General features: G+C 38.8%; 1 protein-coding gene across 1 annotated transcript in view; it reads left to right on the forward strand.

Moving 5' to 3' along the window:
• Window positions 1-21025, forward strand: part of PRTG (protogenin) — a 111849-nt gene that overhangs the window by 82632 nt on the left and 8192 nt on the right. Inside the window, exons 12-16 of the mRNA XM_014860447.3 lie at window positions 9679-9774; window positions 10399-10585; window positions 11432-11559; window positions 12813-12983; window positions 19456-19638. Coding sequence (XP_014715933.3) covers window positions 9679-9774; window positions 10399-10585; window positions 11432-11559; window positions 12813-12983; window positions 19456-19638 — 765 coding nt within the window. The remainder of the gene's footprint in view (window positions 1-9678; window positions 9775-10398; window positions 10586-11431; window positions 11560-12812; window positions 12984-19455; window positions 19639-21025) is intronic.

The raw sequence follows: 21025 nt of genomic DNA on the forward strand, positions 1-21025 counted from the left end.
TCTGAATAATTATATGGGGGGTATTGTGTTGGAGGGACAGGCTTGGGGGCAGTGTAGTCACCCTGGCTGGCCAGACCAAGGAGCTCTCCAGTCGGACTGCAGGGGAACAATGGGCCTGAAAAGGCTCACACAAAACCTTGTAGCACAAAAGATTAAATTAAAAACGGACATTTAGCCAGACACGAGGTTTCATCCTTCAGAATTTCACCTTTCTCAGTTACTCTGAGCATTTCCTACCTAGTAGTTTCAGACTTCACATATGCTGACCTTATTTCAGCAAATTTTCAGATTGCTACTTACCTTCGCATATATAGTCTAATATATTTGACTATTTTTAATGCTTTGGAAACTATCTTAATTGTGACACTTTGTTGCTGACAGAGGCAAAACTTTTCTATAGCAGTATTTTAAGTAAACAATTCAAAGTAGTGCATAGTGATTTTTGAAGTAATGCTTTGTAGTTTCTTAAGACATTTTATTCAGCCACTCTAGCATGTTCCGTGTCTGTAAATTGAACAAGTGGCAGGGGATTGTCCTAAAGTAGATGTGATTGCTTCATTTTCCTTTGGTCCTAGGAGGACTACTTTGCCCACCACATGCGAAGTTTCTCTAGAAGGATTGGGAATAAAACTCATCAAGTCTTTACCAGATTTGAATTTTAGAAATGATGTCAGAGGTGGACTCACTCCTGTGGAGTAAGAGTTTTCTCATGGTCCTGACCTCCAGTTTTCTCTTAATTTTATCTACCCCTGACCTGTGCACTCTGGCCTGGCTCTTTTCAAGGCTTCTGGAGCCTCACCAACAAGCAGCAGCTGAAATAAACAGGCCTGGTTTTCATGACCCCAGTGTTGTCTTTTAATGTTGGTCCACAGCTAAACACTTTGTAAATAATTGTTTTCTATTATGCATTTTCCAGGAAACTAAACTTCTGGATATGTTAGTATTACAACAAAGAATTCATAAAGTTTGAATGGATGTCCATCAGTTTTATTGTCCAAGTTCCTCTCTAATCAGAGAATACTTGGTCTTTGTAGTTTTTGGAGGGAGGTATGGTGTGGAAACTTCCTATTAAGTGCACCTATTAGTTTTTAACTTTTATGTCTTAAAGAAGTGTAGGGACAGAACAAGGATCAAAATTTGAAAGGATTGGAATTCTTAAATGTTTTCTCCTTAAAGTAAAATTAACTTAGTCCTTAATGTTTACAGCTTTGATTTTTCTGCTTTTGTTCTCTTGTGTATTGATTACTTTGAATGTACTTAATATCACCTGTTTATTCAGGGCCTACAAACTGGCCTCTTTCAGAGAAAGCCTAAAACCCAGAAGTGGGCAAAAAAGGGATTTAAGTCACAAAGCCACTCAGTAGGAGAGGATGCCGTTCTTTAGGATGTATTCTCTTAATTTATACATGTTCTCATGTGTTTTACTATCTGGCTTCTCAAACATTAGTGATTATAGGGTCCCTCGCTTTATAAAACAGGCCCAGAAGCACTGATTTGCAGCTGAAAGACAAGAAAAATAACTTAAAAAACAGCTACTCTTGTTGTAGAAGATACTATAATTGATGCTCATAAGGATGGTTTTGAGGCATCAAAAAAAGTTTCAGTTAGGGGGCCGGCCCCGTGGCCGAGTGGTTGAGTTCGCACACACTGCTTTGGCAGCTCAGGCTTTCGCTGGTTCTGATCCTGGGCGTGGATGTGGCACCACTCATCAAGCCATGCTGAGGCAGCATCCCACATGCCACAACTAGAGTGACCTACAACTAAAATATACAACTATGTACTGGGGGGCTTTAGGGAGCAGAAGGAAAAATGAAAAAAAATCTTTTAAAAAGTTTCAATTATTCCTAGCATACTAAAGAATCAGGGAAGTCTGAAATATATTTTTGGATATTTTATATAGAAAAATAGGTAATTCTTAAAGGAAAACTGGTTTACTTATGTAGAAGTGTCCTTATCTATAAAACAAGAATAATAATTCTTATTTTATAGGGTTGTATGGATTATTTAAGATAATGCATATAGAAGTACATAGTAGCTTGTTGGCATATAAAAGATAATACATTTTCCCCAATTACTTTATTACCAAAGCAATCCATATTTATTGTAGAACATGTAGAAATACAGGAAGCAGAGTAACTAAAAATTCTACCACATAGACATAGATACCACTGTTAACATTTTGGTACACAGCAGAAGATAATGCATTTTCAATGCCCTTTAGAGCTCTGCCTCCAATGTCCTACCACTTCCTTGCTACTTAGCTCCGTGTTTTCTGCTACCCCCAGCCCCAACCCCTTCCTGATGAGTTTACTCTGTTGAAAGACCTATATACCAGATGTCATTCTTACCCTTGGTGACTTCTCTGCAGTATTGGACATTGTCAACCTCTCTTCTCTTGACATCTGTGACATTTTACCTTCCTGATTCTCCTCACTTCCCTTTTCACCCCCAGATTTCTAATTCCTGCTGTTTTTCCTCTCCCTTGGCACCCGGTCCTCTGTGTAGATGACTGCTGAATGTGCTTCTCCATCCTAACTGCTGGCTCCAGCCCACACTGTGAGTCACCCACTGGTCAGCTCCACTTGAATGTTCCTCTGGCATCTCTGATTCAGCATGTCCTTGGCTCTGCCAAGCATATCCTCTTCCATTTCTTTTGGTCGACCCAGACTGGAAAACCTTAGGAGCTTTCTTACTTCTTGTTCTCATTTGTCCCGTCCCTCAACAATTCCGTTTAGTCAGCTGTCTTCCGTGTCTATGTAATAAAATCCTCAATGCCTAGCCTGGCTCTCAAAGCTCCCCAAAATCTGCCCCCAGCCTGACTTTTCTCTGTGACCTCTTTCCTGCACCCTTTACTGAGCTCTCTTCCCTGTTACTCACCCCCCATACATGGGTCCTATCCCTGAGCCTTTGCTTATACTCTGCCCTTGGTCTCTTCTTCCCTGCTTCCTATAAGGTCGAATTCTGCTCAAATGCACTTCTATGAAGCCCTCCCCACCCCCTAAACTAGTAGTAACCATTCCTTCTTTTGGATTCCCTTAGAGTTTTAACAAATCCCTTTGCAGCAGTTATTCCTGTCTTGTAGGTACTTAATTGTACCTTTGTCTTAGCCCCCCTAATGCACTGTTGCCTAAATAAGTTTGAGAACAACTGATATATTTCAACTTCCTAATCTTAAAGGTGGTAAAACTGACATCCAGGAAACTGCCTTTGCAGCCACACAGCTACTAAATCCAAGATTAAAATCCCCTAATTCTCAAACCACTCTCTCCTCTACATTTGTTTATTTAGCACTAAAGAGCACTTCCTAAGTGCCAGACGTTTTCCTAAGCATTTTACAAATATGTACCCATTCTCTACATCAGGAAACTCAATCCAAACCCAAGAATCACTACACCAGATTTCTTGGTGTAGTGATTACACCAGCCTGCCTTTCTCCAGGAGAGGGAGCAAGGATGAGGAGTTATGGGATGGTAATGGTAATTATTTAAATTATTACTGTTGATATTTTTATAGTATGTTATTATAATTGTTATTACATAGGCACTCTTTTAGACACTTTATGTGAATGAAGTTATTTCCTCCTCCCAACAGCCTCAAGAGGTAGATGCTATTATCATCATCATATTCATTTTCTGGATGATTTTAACCAGGGTACAGAGAGAGAAGAAAACTTCCCCAAGTTACACAGTAATGACCAAGCTAGAATTAGCATCCAGGCAGTCTGGGTCTGACATCTCAGCCTTTAACCACTGTGCTAGACTGTCTCTTAGTAGCACTGATTCATTAGGAAAGTTGTCTTATTTCTGTTTGTCTCAGCATCCTCCTCTGTACAGGACAGGTGACAAAAACAATACGTAGCTCACAGGGTTTTTAGAAGTTCCTTTGTAATATTTACATGTATGACAAACAGTAATCCATGGCAGCCCTTCTCCCTTCTTACTGCTTTGCATTTCATTTGGTGAAACTTAAGCAACAGCTCTAGTTCATGCATACCTGTTGTGAATTGCTCATTCCTCAGTTTCAGCTGATGTCTGCACAGCTCTCATCTTTTTAGCTAGAGGAGTGGGGTCATCACTGTTCTTACAGACACACAAATGCCATCTAGTGATGGAGAAGAGAAGCACAAGTTAATCAAGTAAAACTGCAAGGAGGCATGGGTTTTCTGTTGTTTTATGGTCTTTAGGAACTCTATTATGCCGAAGTTTTTAATAGGTTACTTAAGATATTACATAAAGATACAGTTAATGTACTATTGTGGTTAAATCATATACTTTTAGAGTGGAATTAAACAGTTTCTTGATCAGAGCATTGTTAAAAGATTTTGGCATTACAGAGAATCTCATTTTATTAATCTTCCTTTTTCTTGTTCTGAGTTGTAGTCACTGAGGGTAATAAACACCTAATTGTTAAAACTGGATATGATTAACAGGATGAATTAATTTGTTATTTCCATCTGCTTGCTGTTTCTAATGCTAGTCCTCAAACTCTTCCATATTTCCCTTTCATGAAACAATCTACTCTTCTTCCATTAGGGAAGAAGTCTATTAAGTTGTTTTCCAAAGCATTTATAATCATCAGGTTGTTTCTTTGTTAGCAGATGAAAGATTATTAGATTAAAGTGGAAGACGTGGGTGAAGGTGGATTTGACACTGAGAGGATTATAAACCATGTGACGTGGTTGCCAAAACAGAAGCGTTCTTAGTGGTCATAAACACAAAACACAGCTCCTTCAATCATACATACAAGTCACACACACACTTGAGAGGCTTTGCCTGCTCTACGCACCAGGGAATGTTAATGAGGACAGAGAGGATTTGCTAATTGCTAATTTGCTGAGGTTCTGGATTCTAGACCTTGCTTGATATTCAACCATCTTTGATATTCATTTAACTTCACAAAGATGATTTCTAAATTTAAGTTCACTATATTTTTGGTAGTACTTTTTCTGTTCTCCCAGGCAACTTTATTCACATAATAACAACAACAATTAATTTATGTTTTTACTAATTATAGGAACTGTGCAAAGTCCTTAGTAGGCATGATTTCATCTAATACTCTTAAAATCCCTATAAGAGCTTATATCTCTATTTTTCAAATGAAAGTAAATGAGGCTTAGAAAGCTAAGAAACTTGCTCGAGACTATACAATTAGTGAATAATATATACAGACTATTGATTTACCAGTCTATCTCCTTTGATAGATTGAAATGAAAAGTAAGAGTTATATCTTTCTAATCCTTGAGTCTTTCATACGGTGTCTTTTAGTAGGCACTCGATAAAAGTTTGTTTGATACCTATGAACTCCTCCTTGGCCAACCAGACTCTGGTTCTAACTCCTCCTTGTGTAAAACAAACTCAAGTAGAAGAGTTGGTGGTAAGAATGAATCAGAAAGGAAAGAAGGTGAGGCAAGTCCCAGAGCAGGTGGAGAAGATAAAAAGTGTGTAGCCATAGCAATGTTTCAGGAAGGAGATCTTCATTTTTTGGCCAAAGGTTGACTCCCTAATAAAGGAAAGAGAAGCTCATTTTGCTGGGACCACAATCACTTTATGTTAAGCTGACACTCCAGAGCTGAACTGTGTTAAGTCAAAACTTTTAGGGTCAGATAAGTGTTAAATTAATTTGAGCTTTCTTTCCTGACCCATCATCTTTATATATTGCTATATCTTTAAGCAAGTTTAACGCTTAATACAAATACTACCAAGCTGAGCCATCACCCCTGGGACCATTAAGAATTAGTCCTGTGAGGAGTAATTTTTATTCCTCTCGTGTTGAATTTTGAAGGGACTGAAACCAACCCTCTCCCCTCTCTCCCTTTCTTTTCCTTCCCTCATTGGGTTTTGAGGAGGCCTACACTACTTTCTGTGGCTGCTCTTCCTGACTTTGCTGTTTTCCCCCTAAACCACATAGTCTAAGTCTGCTGTCTCGTGTAACCAAGCACCGCATATGTGGCAATGCTTGACTCAAGAAAGGCGGTGACAGGCCTTGGGAACAGGGTGGCATTTCACAGTGTTGATCTTGGGTCTCTGCTTTGTCCTTTATGTATCAGAGGATCTTTGCAGAATTGTGCAGTTTTAGGGCTTGTGCTGCTTAATGCTGAAGTGCATTCTTTGTGCATTGACCTGTGTTTATTATATTTGTCCTAAACTCAATTTTTTTACCCTTTATCTTTAATTCTGTTAATTATGTAGCTGTTCTCTGTTTTCTTTCTTAGCTGATGACTCTCATTGCCTGATAATGCTCATCTTAACATTATTTGAGGGCTCTGGTCCCTGGGTCCCTCTGAAATTTACAAACAGAACATGAAATCGGATTTCGAACAAATTGACGAACAAGAATGAGCCGGGTTGTTCCAGGGTCTCTGGATCCTAACAAACCAAAATAATGTAGTGACTAGATTTTGAGATTGGAGTCATAGATTTTAAAGCCAAAGAGGAGCACATGGCAAATCCACATGGCCCACTGCTCAGCTTGGCCCCAACCTGGCACTATTAATTTTTTTAAATGAGATTCTTTGTAAAGGGTAAATCACATGAAAACAAATGTGAATGGGATTTCCCTCTCCTTTAAATTATTTTTTCTAAGTAGTATGTCCTATAAATTTATTTTTTCTACTAAAATAATTTCCAAAATGACCCTGGTTCTTGTTTTATCTTTTGTGTGTGGATAGAAGGGAATCTCATGCACCCAGTGTACTCGTTTTGCCCACTCGATGGTTTCCCTTTTCCTGACCTCAGGTGAACTAGCAGAAGAAGGAGCCTGGCCCTGGGGGAGGATGCTCTGGCTGCTTGAATGATGTCCAGCTGGGCATCGGAGGAGCTGCAGGTCCTCGTGTTGGGCTTGTTGGAGTCTGTGCTGGGTGCGGCTGAGCTGGGTGCTGGCCAGGGGCTGGGTGTGTTAAAGGAAGCAATTCTGTTTTCTCGTCTTCTCGGGACACATAAGCTGCTTCTGTCTGATCCACCAAAAAAAAAGGTTTGTTTCTGGGTTTAAAATTTAGAGTAAGCAGTTCGTTTTTTAAAGAGGAAGAAGGGAAAACTTAAAGAATCAATTTTAGGACTGAAAAAAAATAACCATTCCAGAGAAATATTCATGAAGCGTAGATGGATTGTTTTGCACAGTAGAAAAAAGATTAATCTCTCCACCTGTACTCGTAACGCTCATTGAAATCAGCTTTCTATGAGAGAGAGCTGTATCCGTGTCTGGCTTCTTGAGAACATGAGCTACTTGAGGCAAATTCTGTCTTATCCTTCTTTTTCTGTATCTGCTACATTCCTGACATAATACCTCACACTCTGGAGGTTTTCCTGAAGATGCTCTTCTGGGTAGAGACAGAACAAAGAAATATTTTTGAAGCTTGCACTATGAATTTATAAAGAACTAGGCTACAGAGAGCCAATTGAATTCCATTTGTACCCATTCAGAGGGCGTATTTGTAATATTGAATTCAAGTTGCAGTTAACTAATGAGTTCAGCAATATGTTAGGAGAAAAGAAAGAAGAAAACAGATTCAAATGAAGTAGCCATTAATCTGAACCGAACCTTTGAATCCCAGAATTTCAGTGCTGAATGTTGGAAATCATGAGTGATAAAATCCAAATGTGTTTCTCTGTTTTCTGGGAGTTATTTTATAAAATGTTTGAAAATATTTCTATTTTAAAATTCATTATAAGAAGACAGGGGCTGGCCCCGTGGCTGAGTGGTTAACTTCGCGCGCTCCGCAGCAGGTGGCCCAGTGTTTCGTTGGTTCGAATCCTGGGCGCGGACATGGCACTGCTCATCCACCCACATTGAGGCAGCGTACCACATGCCACAACTACAAGGACCCACAACGAAGAATATACAACTGTGTACCGGGGGGATTTGGGGAGAAAAAGGAAAAAATAAAATCTTTAAAAAAAAAACCAAATAAACAAACAAAAAGAAGACAAACTTGCTTGCTATGACAAAGACACATGTATTTATGTAAATTTAAAGGCCCTGTACTTTCCCATAGAAAACTCCACAGCTTCTTGGTTCAGCTTTGTGTGACATTGGACATTGTGTGACACTGGACATGCTACTTAATACCTTTGTACCACAGTTTATACAATGGGAATAACATAGATCTTATAGAGTTTTGTGACACTCGAAATAACATACCTGAAAAACATTTTCCATAGAATAATCAAATGTTGTTAGTTTTCCTACTTTTCTATCTAGAAAGTACAGAAATTTTCTGAGTTGTATAAATTTTTCTTCTTGTGTTTTTAATTTTGTCAAAACAAATAGAAATAAAACTTTTATATTTTAGGACAACCTTTTGATGTGCTTTAATATTTGATGTTAGAATATATTTATCAGAGCCAGCCCTGATGGCCTAGTGGTTAAAAGTTTGCACACTCCACTTTGGTGGCCCGGGTTTGGTTCCCTGGTGTGGAATCACACCACTCGTCTGTCAGTAGCCATACTGGAGCGGGGGCTCACAAGGAAGAACTGGGATTTACAACTAGAATATACAGCTGTGTATTGGGGCTTTGGGGAGGAAAAAAAAGAGGTAGGGAGTTTTTTTTTAAAGATTGGCACCTGAGCTAACAACTGTTGCCAATCTTCTTTTTTTTTTTTAATTGCTTTTTCTCCCCAAATCCCCCCCAATACGTAGTTGTATATTTTAGTTGTGGGTCCTTCTGGTTGTGGCATGTGGGATGCTGCCTCAGCATGGCTTGATGAGTGGTGCCATGTCCACGCCCAGGATCCAAATCGGCAAAACCCTGGGCCACTGAAGCGGAGCGTGCAAACTTAACCACTCGGCCACGGGGCTGGCCCAAATATATACAACTTTTATTTGTCAACTGTACCTCAGTAAAGCTGGGGGGAAAATGAAATGCATTATTTCTGAATAGTATTTATTTTTACCCTAAGTACTCTAGTTAAATGTTATCACAAACAGTTACATTTAAATGTATTTATATCATTAAACTATTGAATATCTTATAAAGTATATCATTTAAACTTTATAATCATTTATTTCCTCAAAGGCTTGAAAAAAATTTTTGTTTTAATATGCATGAGACAGACTTTAGTTTTTGTATTGTGATGGTTAATGAGCACCCAGTAGAGGGAGCTCCAACCCATCGTTCTTGGTGAGTTTAGCTTTCAACTTGATAACCCAGGTTTGCGGAAAGGGCACACTTAGAAATAAACTTAAATAACACATGGTTATAAAAACTTTCAAAACTACTAAAAGATGATCATTGTAATTCTTCTTAACTTTGAGGAGGAAACAATCTCGCTTTGATTTCCATGCTTTTAAGTAATCTCCCATGAAATAACTAAACAAAAACTTCTACATATGTAACCTCTTATAAGTGATCCATCGCACAACCCAAGGCTTTTAAAATAAAAAATCTGTCTCTGGTCAGTAGAGGAGGAGGAGGAAGAGTGGTGGTGATAATGTTATTGTTTCAAGGGAAGGTAAGTAAAGTAAAATTTTAAATAATTGGTAGATAGTCACAATGACAATGTTATACATTCTCCGGTGAATTGCTGAGTCATTGTGTAGGAGAGGGAGAGAATGAAAATTTCATTTTACTTGGAATTGTTATGCACTGAGAAGGTTTTTAAACCAAAATCTAGAAAGGCTCTAGCACCCTTGCTCATATCTAGAGTGCTGGACCTAATTATTACCTGTTGGTTTCTTTATAGACCCCAGAAGAAAATATCATGTGAGGCTGCTGGCTTACAGCAACATAGAGGATGGCTACCAGGCAGACCAGACAGCCAGCACTCCAGGATGCGTGTGTAAGGAGCTCATTTCACTATGGCTCACACTTCTTTTTCTCCTCCTCCTCCTTTAAATTTAAGTCTCATTACTACTTGGAGACTTGGTGGTTTTATTGCCCTATATCCTCCATGGTGCCTAACATAGTGTCTTGAACAAGTATGTGCTCAGTAAATATTTAAGTGAGATATATTTAATTATAAGAATCTGTTTTAGTTTTGCATGCAAAAGACCATTAGAAATTTGACTGGGTAAAATAGCCATTGAATACTTGCATACTGAGTTTTCTTTTATCTGCTTTAACCTTGAGGCTAATTATTTCCTTCCAGTTGCTGTTCAGTTTTATTGCTTGTAAGAGCTGTTTGGTTTTATTGCTACTGAAGAGGATTTCTGGCTATTTTTGGCTGCTAGCCTGACTTCTCTCTGCTTCTGTTTTCCGCTTTAAGTATTGATATTGTTTGATTCCTTATCTAACTCATGGAAGAGTTGCTCAGATTGGAATGACGTATCTCTAGACCACTATAAATCTCTGGTGGAAGAAAGACCTGGTCAACTTAGGGTGGGGTATTATGATTTTACCATTTTACCACTTTCTACATTAAATGTTATGCTGTGTGGTAAATTAGCATTGTCTTTTTCAATAGCTGTTCGAGATCGGATGGTTCCTCCTCCACCACCACCCCACCACCTCTATGCGAAGGCCAACACCTCGTCTTCCATCTTCCTGCACTGGAGGAGGCCTGCGTTCACCACTGCCCAAGTAATTAACTACACCATCCGCTGTAACCCTGTCGGCCTGCAGAATGCTTCTTTGGTTCTGTACCTTCAAACGTATGTAGCTTCTATTAATAGTTGTTTTCTTTGCTTTCCTCCCCACTCACACTTCTTAACATATTGGGCCAGCTTGAGCTTCAGCTGTAAGCATTTGTCTCAGAACTTATCCTACTTATAAAATGGCTGGAGATTTTGCATCTTTAACATATTTAGTTCTGAAAACTGCATTTTTTGACATTTAATTTTCATAAATGATTTTTTTATTTCCCCAGCCTCATGCAACAAGATTAGGCAGGAAGCTATTATTACTTTCAAGTGGCCAAACTCAGCGTGTTTAAAGAAAGAAACAAAAGACCATTTTCACGTTGGCATCAAAAAATAAAGCTAGTTATTCTGTTTTCTAGGTAATAGAAAGATGCCTACCACTATGCTTTAAAAGACTGGTTTGACTTCCAGTATTTCAGAGGAAATCCCTCTGTATTGGGACATTTCTACACTGTTAATTTCCTAGTTTCCTCTCAGAGAGGCAATGTGTAAGCTTATGTCTATACCAAATGTATGTTAATAGTCAAATTAGATTGCTACTGTTTTAGTCTAAAAAAATTTTTTTCCCTTTTTTTATTGCAGTAATATTGGTTTATAACATATAAATTTCAGGTGTACACCATTTTATTTCGATTTCTGTGTAGACAAAATCGTGTTCACCACCCAAAGACTAATTACCATTCATCACCATACACATGTGCTCTATTACTCCTTTCACCCTCCTCCTAAAAAAGTTTTTTAAAGAAAATGAGGAGTTAATGAATAATAGTAATAATAGTGGTCGATACCTGTATTGACTGGAAATACTAACAATCAATGTGCTATCAGCATTAACAACTTCATCACTCATTGTTATAGATCAGAAACTCACATGTTGGTTCAAGGTCTGGAACCAAACACCAAATATGAATTTGCTGTTCGATTACATGTGGATCAGCTTTCCAGTCCCTGGAGCCCCGTTGTCTACCAGGCTACTCTTCCAGAAGGTAAAGAAAGCACCTCCCCTATGGGCTTTATCTAAATGTTTAAAAAATATGTGTGTAGTTTTAAAGAGAATACTGCCATGGTTGCTACCCACCAGTTGATGTGTATATATTTGTTTTGTTTCTTAACTTTTGAAATTTCTTTTCCTTTATTATATTTAAAATTTCTTTCCTCTCAGTGTTTGTATTGCACAAACAAGGGGGCTTAAATTTAAGTGTCTTTTTAGGGGAAACTAAGTTTTTTTTAATCAAGTGTACTTTTCAAGGCTGCTCCCAAATTATTTGAAAGGAAAGTAAGTGACTAATGTATTTAATGTTAGGAGCCCACAGTAGAACCTATTTCTGTTTGAGTGGTGGCTTGATGCTGTGCGTAGTGCAGTAGATATGATGCCTGATAGGGCACCAGTTCTGAAGCTTACCTATGGCTCTCGCCAAGATACTTTGCGTCTCTAGACCTGCATTTCCTCTTCTCTAGAATGAGGGTGAAGGACTGGATGATCTCTAAGGACCATCGCAGCTCTGTATAATCATGCTGAGAGAAAGCAAAAGGCATTTACTTCAGTGAGCATAGGGCTGCCTTGCGGTGGTATTGGCAATATTCCAAATGTGATGCCAAAAAGCAGCTCTTCAGACTTTTAGCTCATATTAAACCTGGGGTCAACTAAAATCCCAAGACTTCACCACTTTTCGTGGATATAAATTATTATTCTAAAGTCTGCCCTATAAACTGACTGATTGACAGTTTTTTGGGCAATGACTAAATGTTTTGGTCTCAGAAGTGCTTTCTTCAGTGGCTTCCTGGATCAGGTTAAATATATGTTCTATACATTTTAGTAAGAAGTGTAACTTAGATTCAGTATCTAGTGGAGTGAGACTCAATGTCTAATGGGAAGATGCTACTGGTGGAACTGCAAACCTTTCTATTTATCTATTTGGCAAAACAATATCAAGAGCCCTAAAAATGCTTACAACCTGTGACTTAGTAATTCCCCATCTAGGAATTTACCATCTCCTTTATATTTTTTTTTTTAACATTTTGAACATTATAAAAATGAAATAAACTTTCAGGAAAAGAATAAAAAATACTGTTTTACTATTATCATTAATGATCTGTAAAAGCTGTGATTTTTAGATGTTTTTATAGTGGTTTCTAGTTTTCAAACTCTTTTCTATGCCTATCAGTCTATTAGCCAGATATTTGAGTGTTTATGGCCATTTTATCCTAGTGATGCCATATTTTCTACATGTGTGCACAGCACCAGCAGGCCCACCAGTTGGAGTAAAGGTGACGTTGATAGAAGATGACACTGCTCTGGTTTCTTGGAAACCCCCTGATGGCCCAGAGACAGTTGTGACACGCTATACTATCTTATATGCGTCCAGGAAGGCCTGGATTGCAGGAGAGTGGCAGGTCCTACACCGAGAAGGTAAATACAATCATAAATTACCAAACAGGATAAAAAGTAAGATTATCAATGATATAAGGAAACAAAGGGAAAGAGGGATCTAGAGTTTGTTTTGAATTTTTATTTATGAAGTAGCAAATTGTGAAGCATTTTGATTTTATTCTGGGAGCATTGGAAGCCATCGACGTGTTTTAAGCATGAGCGTATGATTCACGTTTCAGAGAGATCACACTGACCATTGTGAATAGAAGAGGTTTGGTTGAGGAGTAGGGGAGGAGTAGCACAGACAGACTAGTTAGTAATTGTAGTGGTCCAGGAAAGAGGTGGTAAAGGATTGAGGTGGAAAGGAGAGGATGGCTCAAAGATATTACGGAGGTAAAATCAACAGGGCTTGCTAGCTTAAGGAGAGAGAGAGGCGGGTGAGGGAGGGAGAATTTGTTATAGATAATTGCTAGATTTCCAGTGGGGGTGTGTCTTGCCCGGGAGCAGCAAACACTGAAAGAAGATCTGGTTTAAGAGAGAAGACCTTTGTACAGCTACTGAAATGGTCTATGTGCAAATACATTGACCCATATGACACTAGGGTCCACTTAAGTACAGAGAAAAGCTGGGTAGGGCTTAAGAACACTGAATTTAACTTTTTAACACCAATTTTTTTTTTAGCTGAGAAAAACTGAATTCTAAAACTCAGTGTTCTTACTGCATGCTTTTATCGTTATATCCTCTTTAAAGTTTTTGGATCTTTCATTTGGACAAGTCTCATATGCCACTTTTTAATTAGGCCCTCGCATAAATAGTCAAACTTCATTATTTTGGCACTTTCTTAATTCAGACATGCATGCTTGGAAAGGAACTGTTTGTCAAGCAATGAAAACTTAAGAATTTCAAGAAGGAAATTTGTTGGCCATCTACATATTCTAAACACTTTACAGTACTAGGCACTTCTATATACATTTTACCTTTTAGGGGAATAGCTACCCAATTAAGAGAATATACTTTAAAGACATTGATGTGGGGGCCGGCCCGGTGGTTGAGTGGTTAAGTTCTCCTGCTCTGCTCCAGCGGCCTAGGGTTTTGCCAGTTTGGATCCTGGACCGGACATGGCACCGCCCATCAGGCCATGCTGAGGTGGCGTCCCACATGCCACAACTAGAAGGACCCACACCTAGAATATACAGCTACATACTGGAGCACTTTGGGGAGAAGAAGAAGAAAAAAAGAAGATTGGCAACAGATGTTAGCTCAGGTGCCAATCTTTAAAAAGAAAAAACAGACATTTACATTGATGTAATATAAATGCAGTTGTAAAATAAACAAATGGCAATTTTAGCTAGAATTTTGATAATTGTATATTCATATGTTTCCTAAAACAGAAGCCCCACTAAATAATGATTTCCTAGCCACTGAAGAGACTTGAAATTACTAAGTACTTGCCATCAATACAGTTTTATATTTGTATCAATTATCTGTTGCTAGCTAGCAAACCACTCTAAACCTTAACCATTTTATTTTCTCACAATTCTGTGAGTCAGCAATTTGGTCTGGGATCAGCTGGCTAGTTCTTCTCTTGGTCTCTCCTGAGGTCACTTATGTGGCTGTAATCATCTTACAGTTTCAACAGAATGTGGGTAGCTTAAAAACAGCAAGGGAGAGTTCCAACATCAGAAGAGAGGAAGGAAGCCCCATGTACAAAGCTTTTGCAAGCCTCTGCTTGCATCACGTTTGCTAATATCTCACTGGGCAAAGCAAATCACGTAGGCAAGCCCAGAGTTAGTGTAGGAAGGACTGCCCACAAGTGTAGCTAGATGGAGGCATAATTTATTTGGGGCTATTAGTCTTAAAATATACCACAATATTCTTTTTTTTTTAATTGAGGTAAAATTAATTTATAAAATATACATTTCAGGTGTGCATCATTATATTTGGACTTCTGTATAGACTACATCATGTTCACCACCAAAATGTACCATACAAATGTACCACAATATTCTTAAAATGTATAATTCGGTTTAACTCCAAAATGATTTATTGGCACAACATTTGATCAAAGGACTAACATGATTTCATGAGATGTTGTCTATAACTATTAATAAAGGATTTTGATCACATGAGCACATACCTCATTTAGCTCTTCATTGTGTACCTGCCTAAAACTAAACAGTATTTTGTTTTGGTTCCTTTCAATGCATTAATTTGTCAGTTTCAGACAAGGCTCAGAAAACAACATTTTGCCTCACTGATGGCCCATGAGTGAAGTGAATTGTAATTGCAGGTTTTTGTATTTATACAAGCCTGTGTAACTACATAATCATGCATAGAGAAAAAGTAGTTTTCCTAGTATCCTGCTTTTGTGATTTTAAGAAACATTCTCGGTGTAAAGCTTTGTCTTTTGTTAAATGTAGAGAACCTTTTTCATAGCTAATGCTAGTAATTCTTAGAGAACAAAATAAACAATTATGAGTAAAAAGCAATTTAGTTTACTTTTTTGAGAGAGAAAAATATAAAGGGTTTGAGTCACCCACTTTGAAACAAATGCAAAGAATACAACATGGGATTTAAAGAAAAAAATAAAATGTAAAATAGTCTTTAGTATCTAATTATGGCAACTTTGGGAAAGGTAAAAGATACAGAAAAAGATGGGGTAAAAAAGAAGAGGGAGAGTATCAATATCTCTTTCCTGTATGTCTGTTAATCTTCTTCTACACATATTATGTTTATACATATTTACATGTTTAGTTAATTCACATATTTATTGCCAAGTGGAATAAGATTTTTTTTCTTAGTCAAAACATTAAAAAAATGTTCCTGGTGACCATATGATATTTGCGGCTAAAATTGTACATGGTGAAAATGGTTGGAGCAGAAATGTGATATGAAATTATGCTTGTGTGTAATATAAAGTGGATCAGAAATTATAGCCCTTACCTTCCTCATATGCAGTAAATCAGCACAAACTGCTCAATTATTTTAAAATCTGAAAGGCACTGTGGGAAATCATGCTCCACCACAGTAGTTCCTGAACTCTGTTGCTCAAAGTATGAGTTTCCCAAAATTGTAAAGATGCCCTTCTTTGAAACAAAACGTTCCTTAACTAAATAAATTTGAGAAACATCATATATTATTTCCTCCTATTAGAGATTCACATTGGAAATTAAAGTCGTTCAATAAAGGAATCCATTTAACTCAACGTTTGCCAAATAAATTGGACTGCTAATAGTCGAACATAGTGATCTAGTAAGTGAATTCTTACTGAGTGATTACTGTGTGACTGGCTCTTCTCTAGGCATTGGCAACAAAACAATGTCCCTTCCCCATTGGAGCTTACATCTCAGGCAATACACAAACAAACATATAAATATTCAGGTAGTGTCATAAGTGCTATAAAGAGAGCTACGATATGGGGAAGAGACAAAGTGACAGAGGTAGTAAGGTAAGTTCTTTTGGAAGAAATGACATCTGAGCAGAGCCATGTGGATATCTGAGGAAATTGTACGGGCCTTGAGACAGAAGTGTGCTTGGCATGTTAGAGAAACAAGAAGAAGGCCAGGGAGGCTAGAGTGAGGGGAAGAGCAGGTAGTGGGAAATGAGGGGTTGGGGGTGGGGGGTAACCAAGAGTAGATCTTATAGGACAGACTTTATGGACCACAGATTTTATTCTAAGAGAGGTGGAAGACATTGGAGGCTTTTGATCAGATTTACATTTTAAAGGGATTACTCTGGCGGCCACCTGAAACAGCCACCTGAAAAATTGATTCTAAGGAGGTAAGAGTAGAAGTTGGGAGATCATTAATACACAGGTGTCCACGTGAGAGTTGGTGGGCGTTTGGACAGGAGTGATAACGGGGAAAGTAATAAGAAGCTATTAGAATATAATTTGAAATAACAGCCCGCTAGATTTGCCACAGATTGATGTGGAATGTAAGAAAAAAAGAGAAGGAGAATTGGTGGGGGAAGTCAAAGGTTTGGTTTGAACATGTTAAAATTCGAGATGTCTCTTCGATGTCCAAGTAGAGAGGTTGAGTAAGCAGTGGAGGGTTAAGTGCATGGGAGAGGTGTGGTCTAGTGGTATAACTTAGAAGTCAGCAGTGTGTAGATGATATTTAAAACTGTGGAACTGGAGAAAAATCACTTAGAGAGTGTGGACAGAAGCGAGGTCTGACTGCATTCTGCAGCACTTCTCCCACCTCGAAATCTTACCATTTGCTTTTATATTTTCAAGGAACACTCCTTTGGTGACAAATAGCTCATATTTTAATGTAAGTTTAATCAGCATTTACTGAGAATTGTCTTGTACAAAGCGTTATGCTAGCCACTATAAGCTGTTCAAATATGAAAAAAATTTCCGTTCTCCAGAAAGGGCAGAGGGCGAGGTCAGAGCTGAGGAAGACAACTTAACTTGCGTTGAGTATATACTCTTGTGTCAGACACCTGCCGGTTTATTTAATCCTTATAATAATTTTATGAGGTGGGAATTATTGCCCCCAGGAGGAAAGTAAAGTACAGTAACGTGCCCCAAGTCACAAGTTACTTGGTGGGTAGCATGCCAGCATTTGATCAATATTGCTCCAAGACTGAGCCTGTCACACTGTCGGGTATGTGAAACTCCTAGTCTAGCTAAAGATTCAGACACATATAAAAGGCAGTAGACTGAAATAATCGCACTCACTGAGATTGAGACAGTCTGCTGAGAAAATACAGACAGTCAGATCACTTTACTCTTTGAGAACTGCTTTGACTGTGCTCACAGGGAAACCAGAATGTTAGTTTCCCTTTTTGGTCTGAAGGAAGACTCTGGAAGGAAGGGGAGTGCACATACACACAGTGCCCAGCTTGTCCGCTTATAAATTTAATTAAATGAAGAGACTTTTAATTTCTGGTAGTGATTGGTTTTTGCCAAGCACTTTTTAAAATTAAATGTAAAGTATTCTATGATCAACAGAAACTCTATTGATTTATATGTCTATTTGTGAAGAAATTGAAATGCTCTTCCTTCTAGCTAATTGTGACATGTCACAATACTTCTTTGTTTTTTAATTCACCTGCCTGAGAACATGGTAACAGTGGAAAGAGTCTTCCCGATTCTGAATAAGGGTCGGTTTGTTTATTTAACAGTTGTGTACTCAGGTTGCTCACACTCCCTCCGGGCCAAGTTGAAACCAAAGAACATGAAAACAAGCCGTGTTTGGCTCCTCACATAGCCATTGGGTTCGGCTGCCTCACGCCATGTGACCTGCAGAGGTGGCCTCTGAATCATGACCTTAGCTCTAAGATCACCCCACATTTCACTTGCATTATGAAATATACTCTAGCAAGTTCACTAGAGTAGCCAGCTCTGGCCTGGAGGTATCTGCCACAAGCTATTGTAAGCTCTTTGAAGCTTTGTAAAGATGCCCTGAGTCGGGAAAAAATGAGATGAAATCACTGGAGGAAAGCTAGGTTCCCCTGTGAATAGCCACCCACAGATGCTGTACTGGAACAACTTTCTGGTTGAATTTCTATTACACCTCCTTTCTTAACGTTAGGATTAATTCCTAGGGTGGGAGTCCCTTTTGTAAGAAAAATACTTCAGTGCAGTGGCAGAACGAGAGCAGACAGACCCCTCAAGAAATAGCAGTACCCAAATAGGGATCCTTAGCAGTCATGCCAACAGAGAAAATACCTTTCAGTCCCAAATATCTTACATAAATTCAAATGATGATTACTTTTGGAGAGAAGTAGATGCTAGGCAGATTGCTGGTAATAATTTTGGTAGTTAATCTGAGGTCTAGGTCTTCAACACTCTGAGGTTCCTACATGACTTTGACATTTTATTTCCTGTTTATATTTAAGAAATCTTAGGATAATGATTAGGAGGGTGAAAAATATAGTCATACTTTCAAAAATAATTGTGTTATTATTTCTAATTTAAGAAGTAAGAACAAGATCATCTGTCACAGTGATTACCACGAGTGGTTTAAACATTTCTAAAAGAAAAAACAGACTCTCACTTTGGATTTTAAAAATCTAATTATAATTGTTAGATCTGAGTTCGTTATACCGTTCTCTCTTTACCTGTGTTTGAAATATTCCATAATAAAGTATTTTTAGTGCTCTTTGTATCCATATCTATATAAAGAGTAAAACATTATACATACGTTTTAAAAATAAAGGACCACGGTGCCAGCCCAGTGGCATAGCGGTTAAGGTCATGTGCTCCACTTCAGCGGCCCAGGGTTCACTGGTTCAGATCCTGGGCATGGACTAGCACTGCTTATCAAACCATGCTGTGGCAGGCGTCCCACATATAAAGTAGAGGAAGATGGGCGTCGATGTTAGCTCAGGGCCAATCTTCCTCAGCAAAAAGAGGAGGATTGACAGCGGATGTTAGCTCAGGGCTAATCTTCCTCAAAAATATAAAATAATAAAATGAAAATATAAAAAAATAAAGGACCATAATTGTGTGATTGAAAAAATGAATAAAAGGTAAAGTTTTCTTAATTTGTAATTGATATAGGGGCAATGACCATGGCCTTGCTAGAAAACCTGGTGGCAGGAAATGTGTACATCGTCAAGATATCTGCCTCTAATGAGGTGGGAGAAGGACCCTTTTCAAATTCTGTAGAGCTGGCAGTACTTCCAAAGGAAACTTCTGAGTCAAATCAGAAGCCCAAGCGTCTAGATTCTGCTGATGCCAAAGGTCTGTATGCTGCCCTAGTCCCTGATTTTTCTTAAGAAAATAGAATACATATGTGTTCTTCAACTCCTCAGCACTTTATTTCTGCCCCTACCGTGGCCGTATGCCGAAACCTGCTCCTGGAGTTGTTGCTGGTGAGGTCCTGATGCTGTGGAGTCTCGGAGCTATTCTCTGCTCTCCCAGAAGGAGACAAACCTACCTCAGAAGTAACTGCATTTTTCAGACCACTGTGTCCCAGTTACTTCTCTTCCCGGCTGTGCAGCCACCAACACAGACGAGCCACACCCGCATGAACTGGTGGGAGTAGGCTTCCTGGGAGGTTTCATGGGAATAAACAGCAGTGGTGGTTGTGGTGTTCAAGCTAAGAAGAGCATGGTTTTCATTAAGAGTTTTTACCACAAAAAAAAAAAAAACAGCCTTTCCAGAGAGAAAGTTGTTTCTCTCCAGAAAGCATTTGGAAATAATATCTTCAAAGAGCCACTCTCACTCCACTCAGGGCAACTTCCTTCTGTTCTGAAGGAAGCGGGGGACTCCTGTGGTACAGAGTCGACTAGGCACCACCTTTTCCTCCTCTCTGGGGGAGTGGGCCTGGTGTGTCTGCACTGGGGGCAAGGAACAGCTTTAAATGGAGGAAAAGCAAGCTGAACTCAGGACAGCATTAAGGATTCCTCGTTCCTTCGAGGGTAGTCATTCAGTGCTGCGTGTGCGTGTGTATGTGAGTGTGTCTGTGTGTTTTTGTGTGTGTGAAAGAGAGAGACAGACTGGGAAGGAGAGGAGAAAAAAAGAGAAGGGCAGGGCAGTCAGATTTCAGCACAGGAAGGAGGTGGCCACGGTAGCTACCATCTCATCAGGGGAAGTGGAGAGCAGGGCTCACATTCCCTTCCCAAATACCTTGCTACTCAAAGTGTCTGAGGACCAGCAGCATGAGAATCACCTGAGAGCTTCCTGGACATGCCGAATCACAGGCCCCACCCCCGACCTGGTGAATCACAATGTGCATTTTAACATATCCCCTGGTGACTCATATGCATATTAAAATTTAAGAAGCAGTGCTATGGAAATGCAAATACGTACATGGAAAACTAATCTTCTATATACATACACATCTGCTTTTAAGGTAACATGACATGAAAGCTATCCTTTGGTTCCTCAAGGAACATCTCTGCCTTGTGCCTTTTAGCATTATAAATTATTAACTGATGTTCATGTTTGATATAATAATTTATTATCTAGAACTCATATTTAAAATCTTCAGTATTGGAAGATAAACCCATCTTTGAGAGAACTTATGAAAGAGTAATGTATGTCTTTTCTGCTTAGACACAGAGGCCAAGAGTTTTCCAATGAGATAAAGGAAAACTATAGAAAAGCAAATATCTGAGAATTCGGA

This window comes from Equus asinus, chromosome 2 (genome assembly GCF_041296235.1).
Source record: "Equus asinus isolate D_3611 breed Donkey chromosome 2, EquAss-T2T_v2, whole genome shotgun sequence".
Taxonomy (NCBI): domain Eukaryota; kingdom Metazoa; phylum Chordata; class Mammalia; order Perissodactyla; family Equidae; genus Equus; species Equus asinus.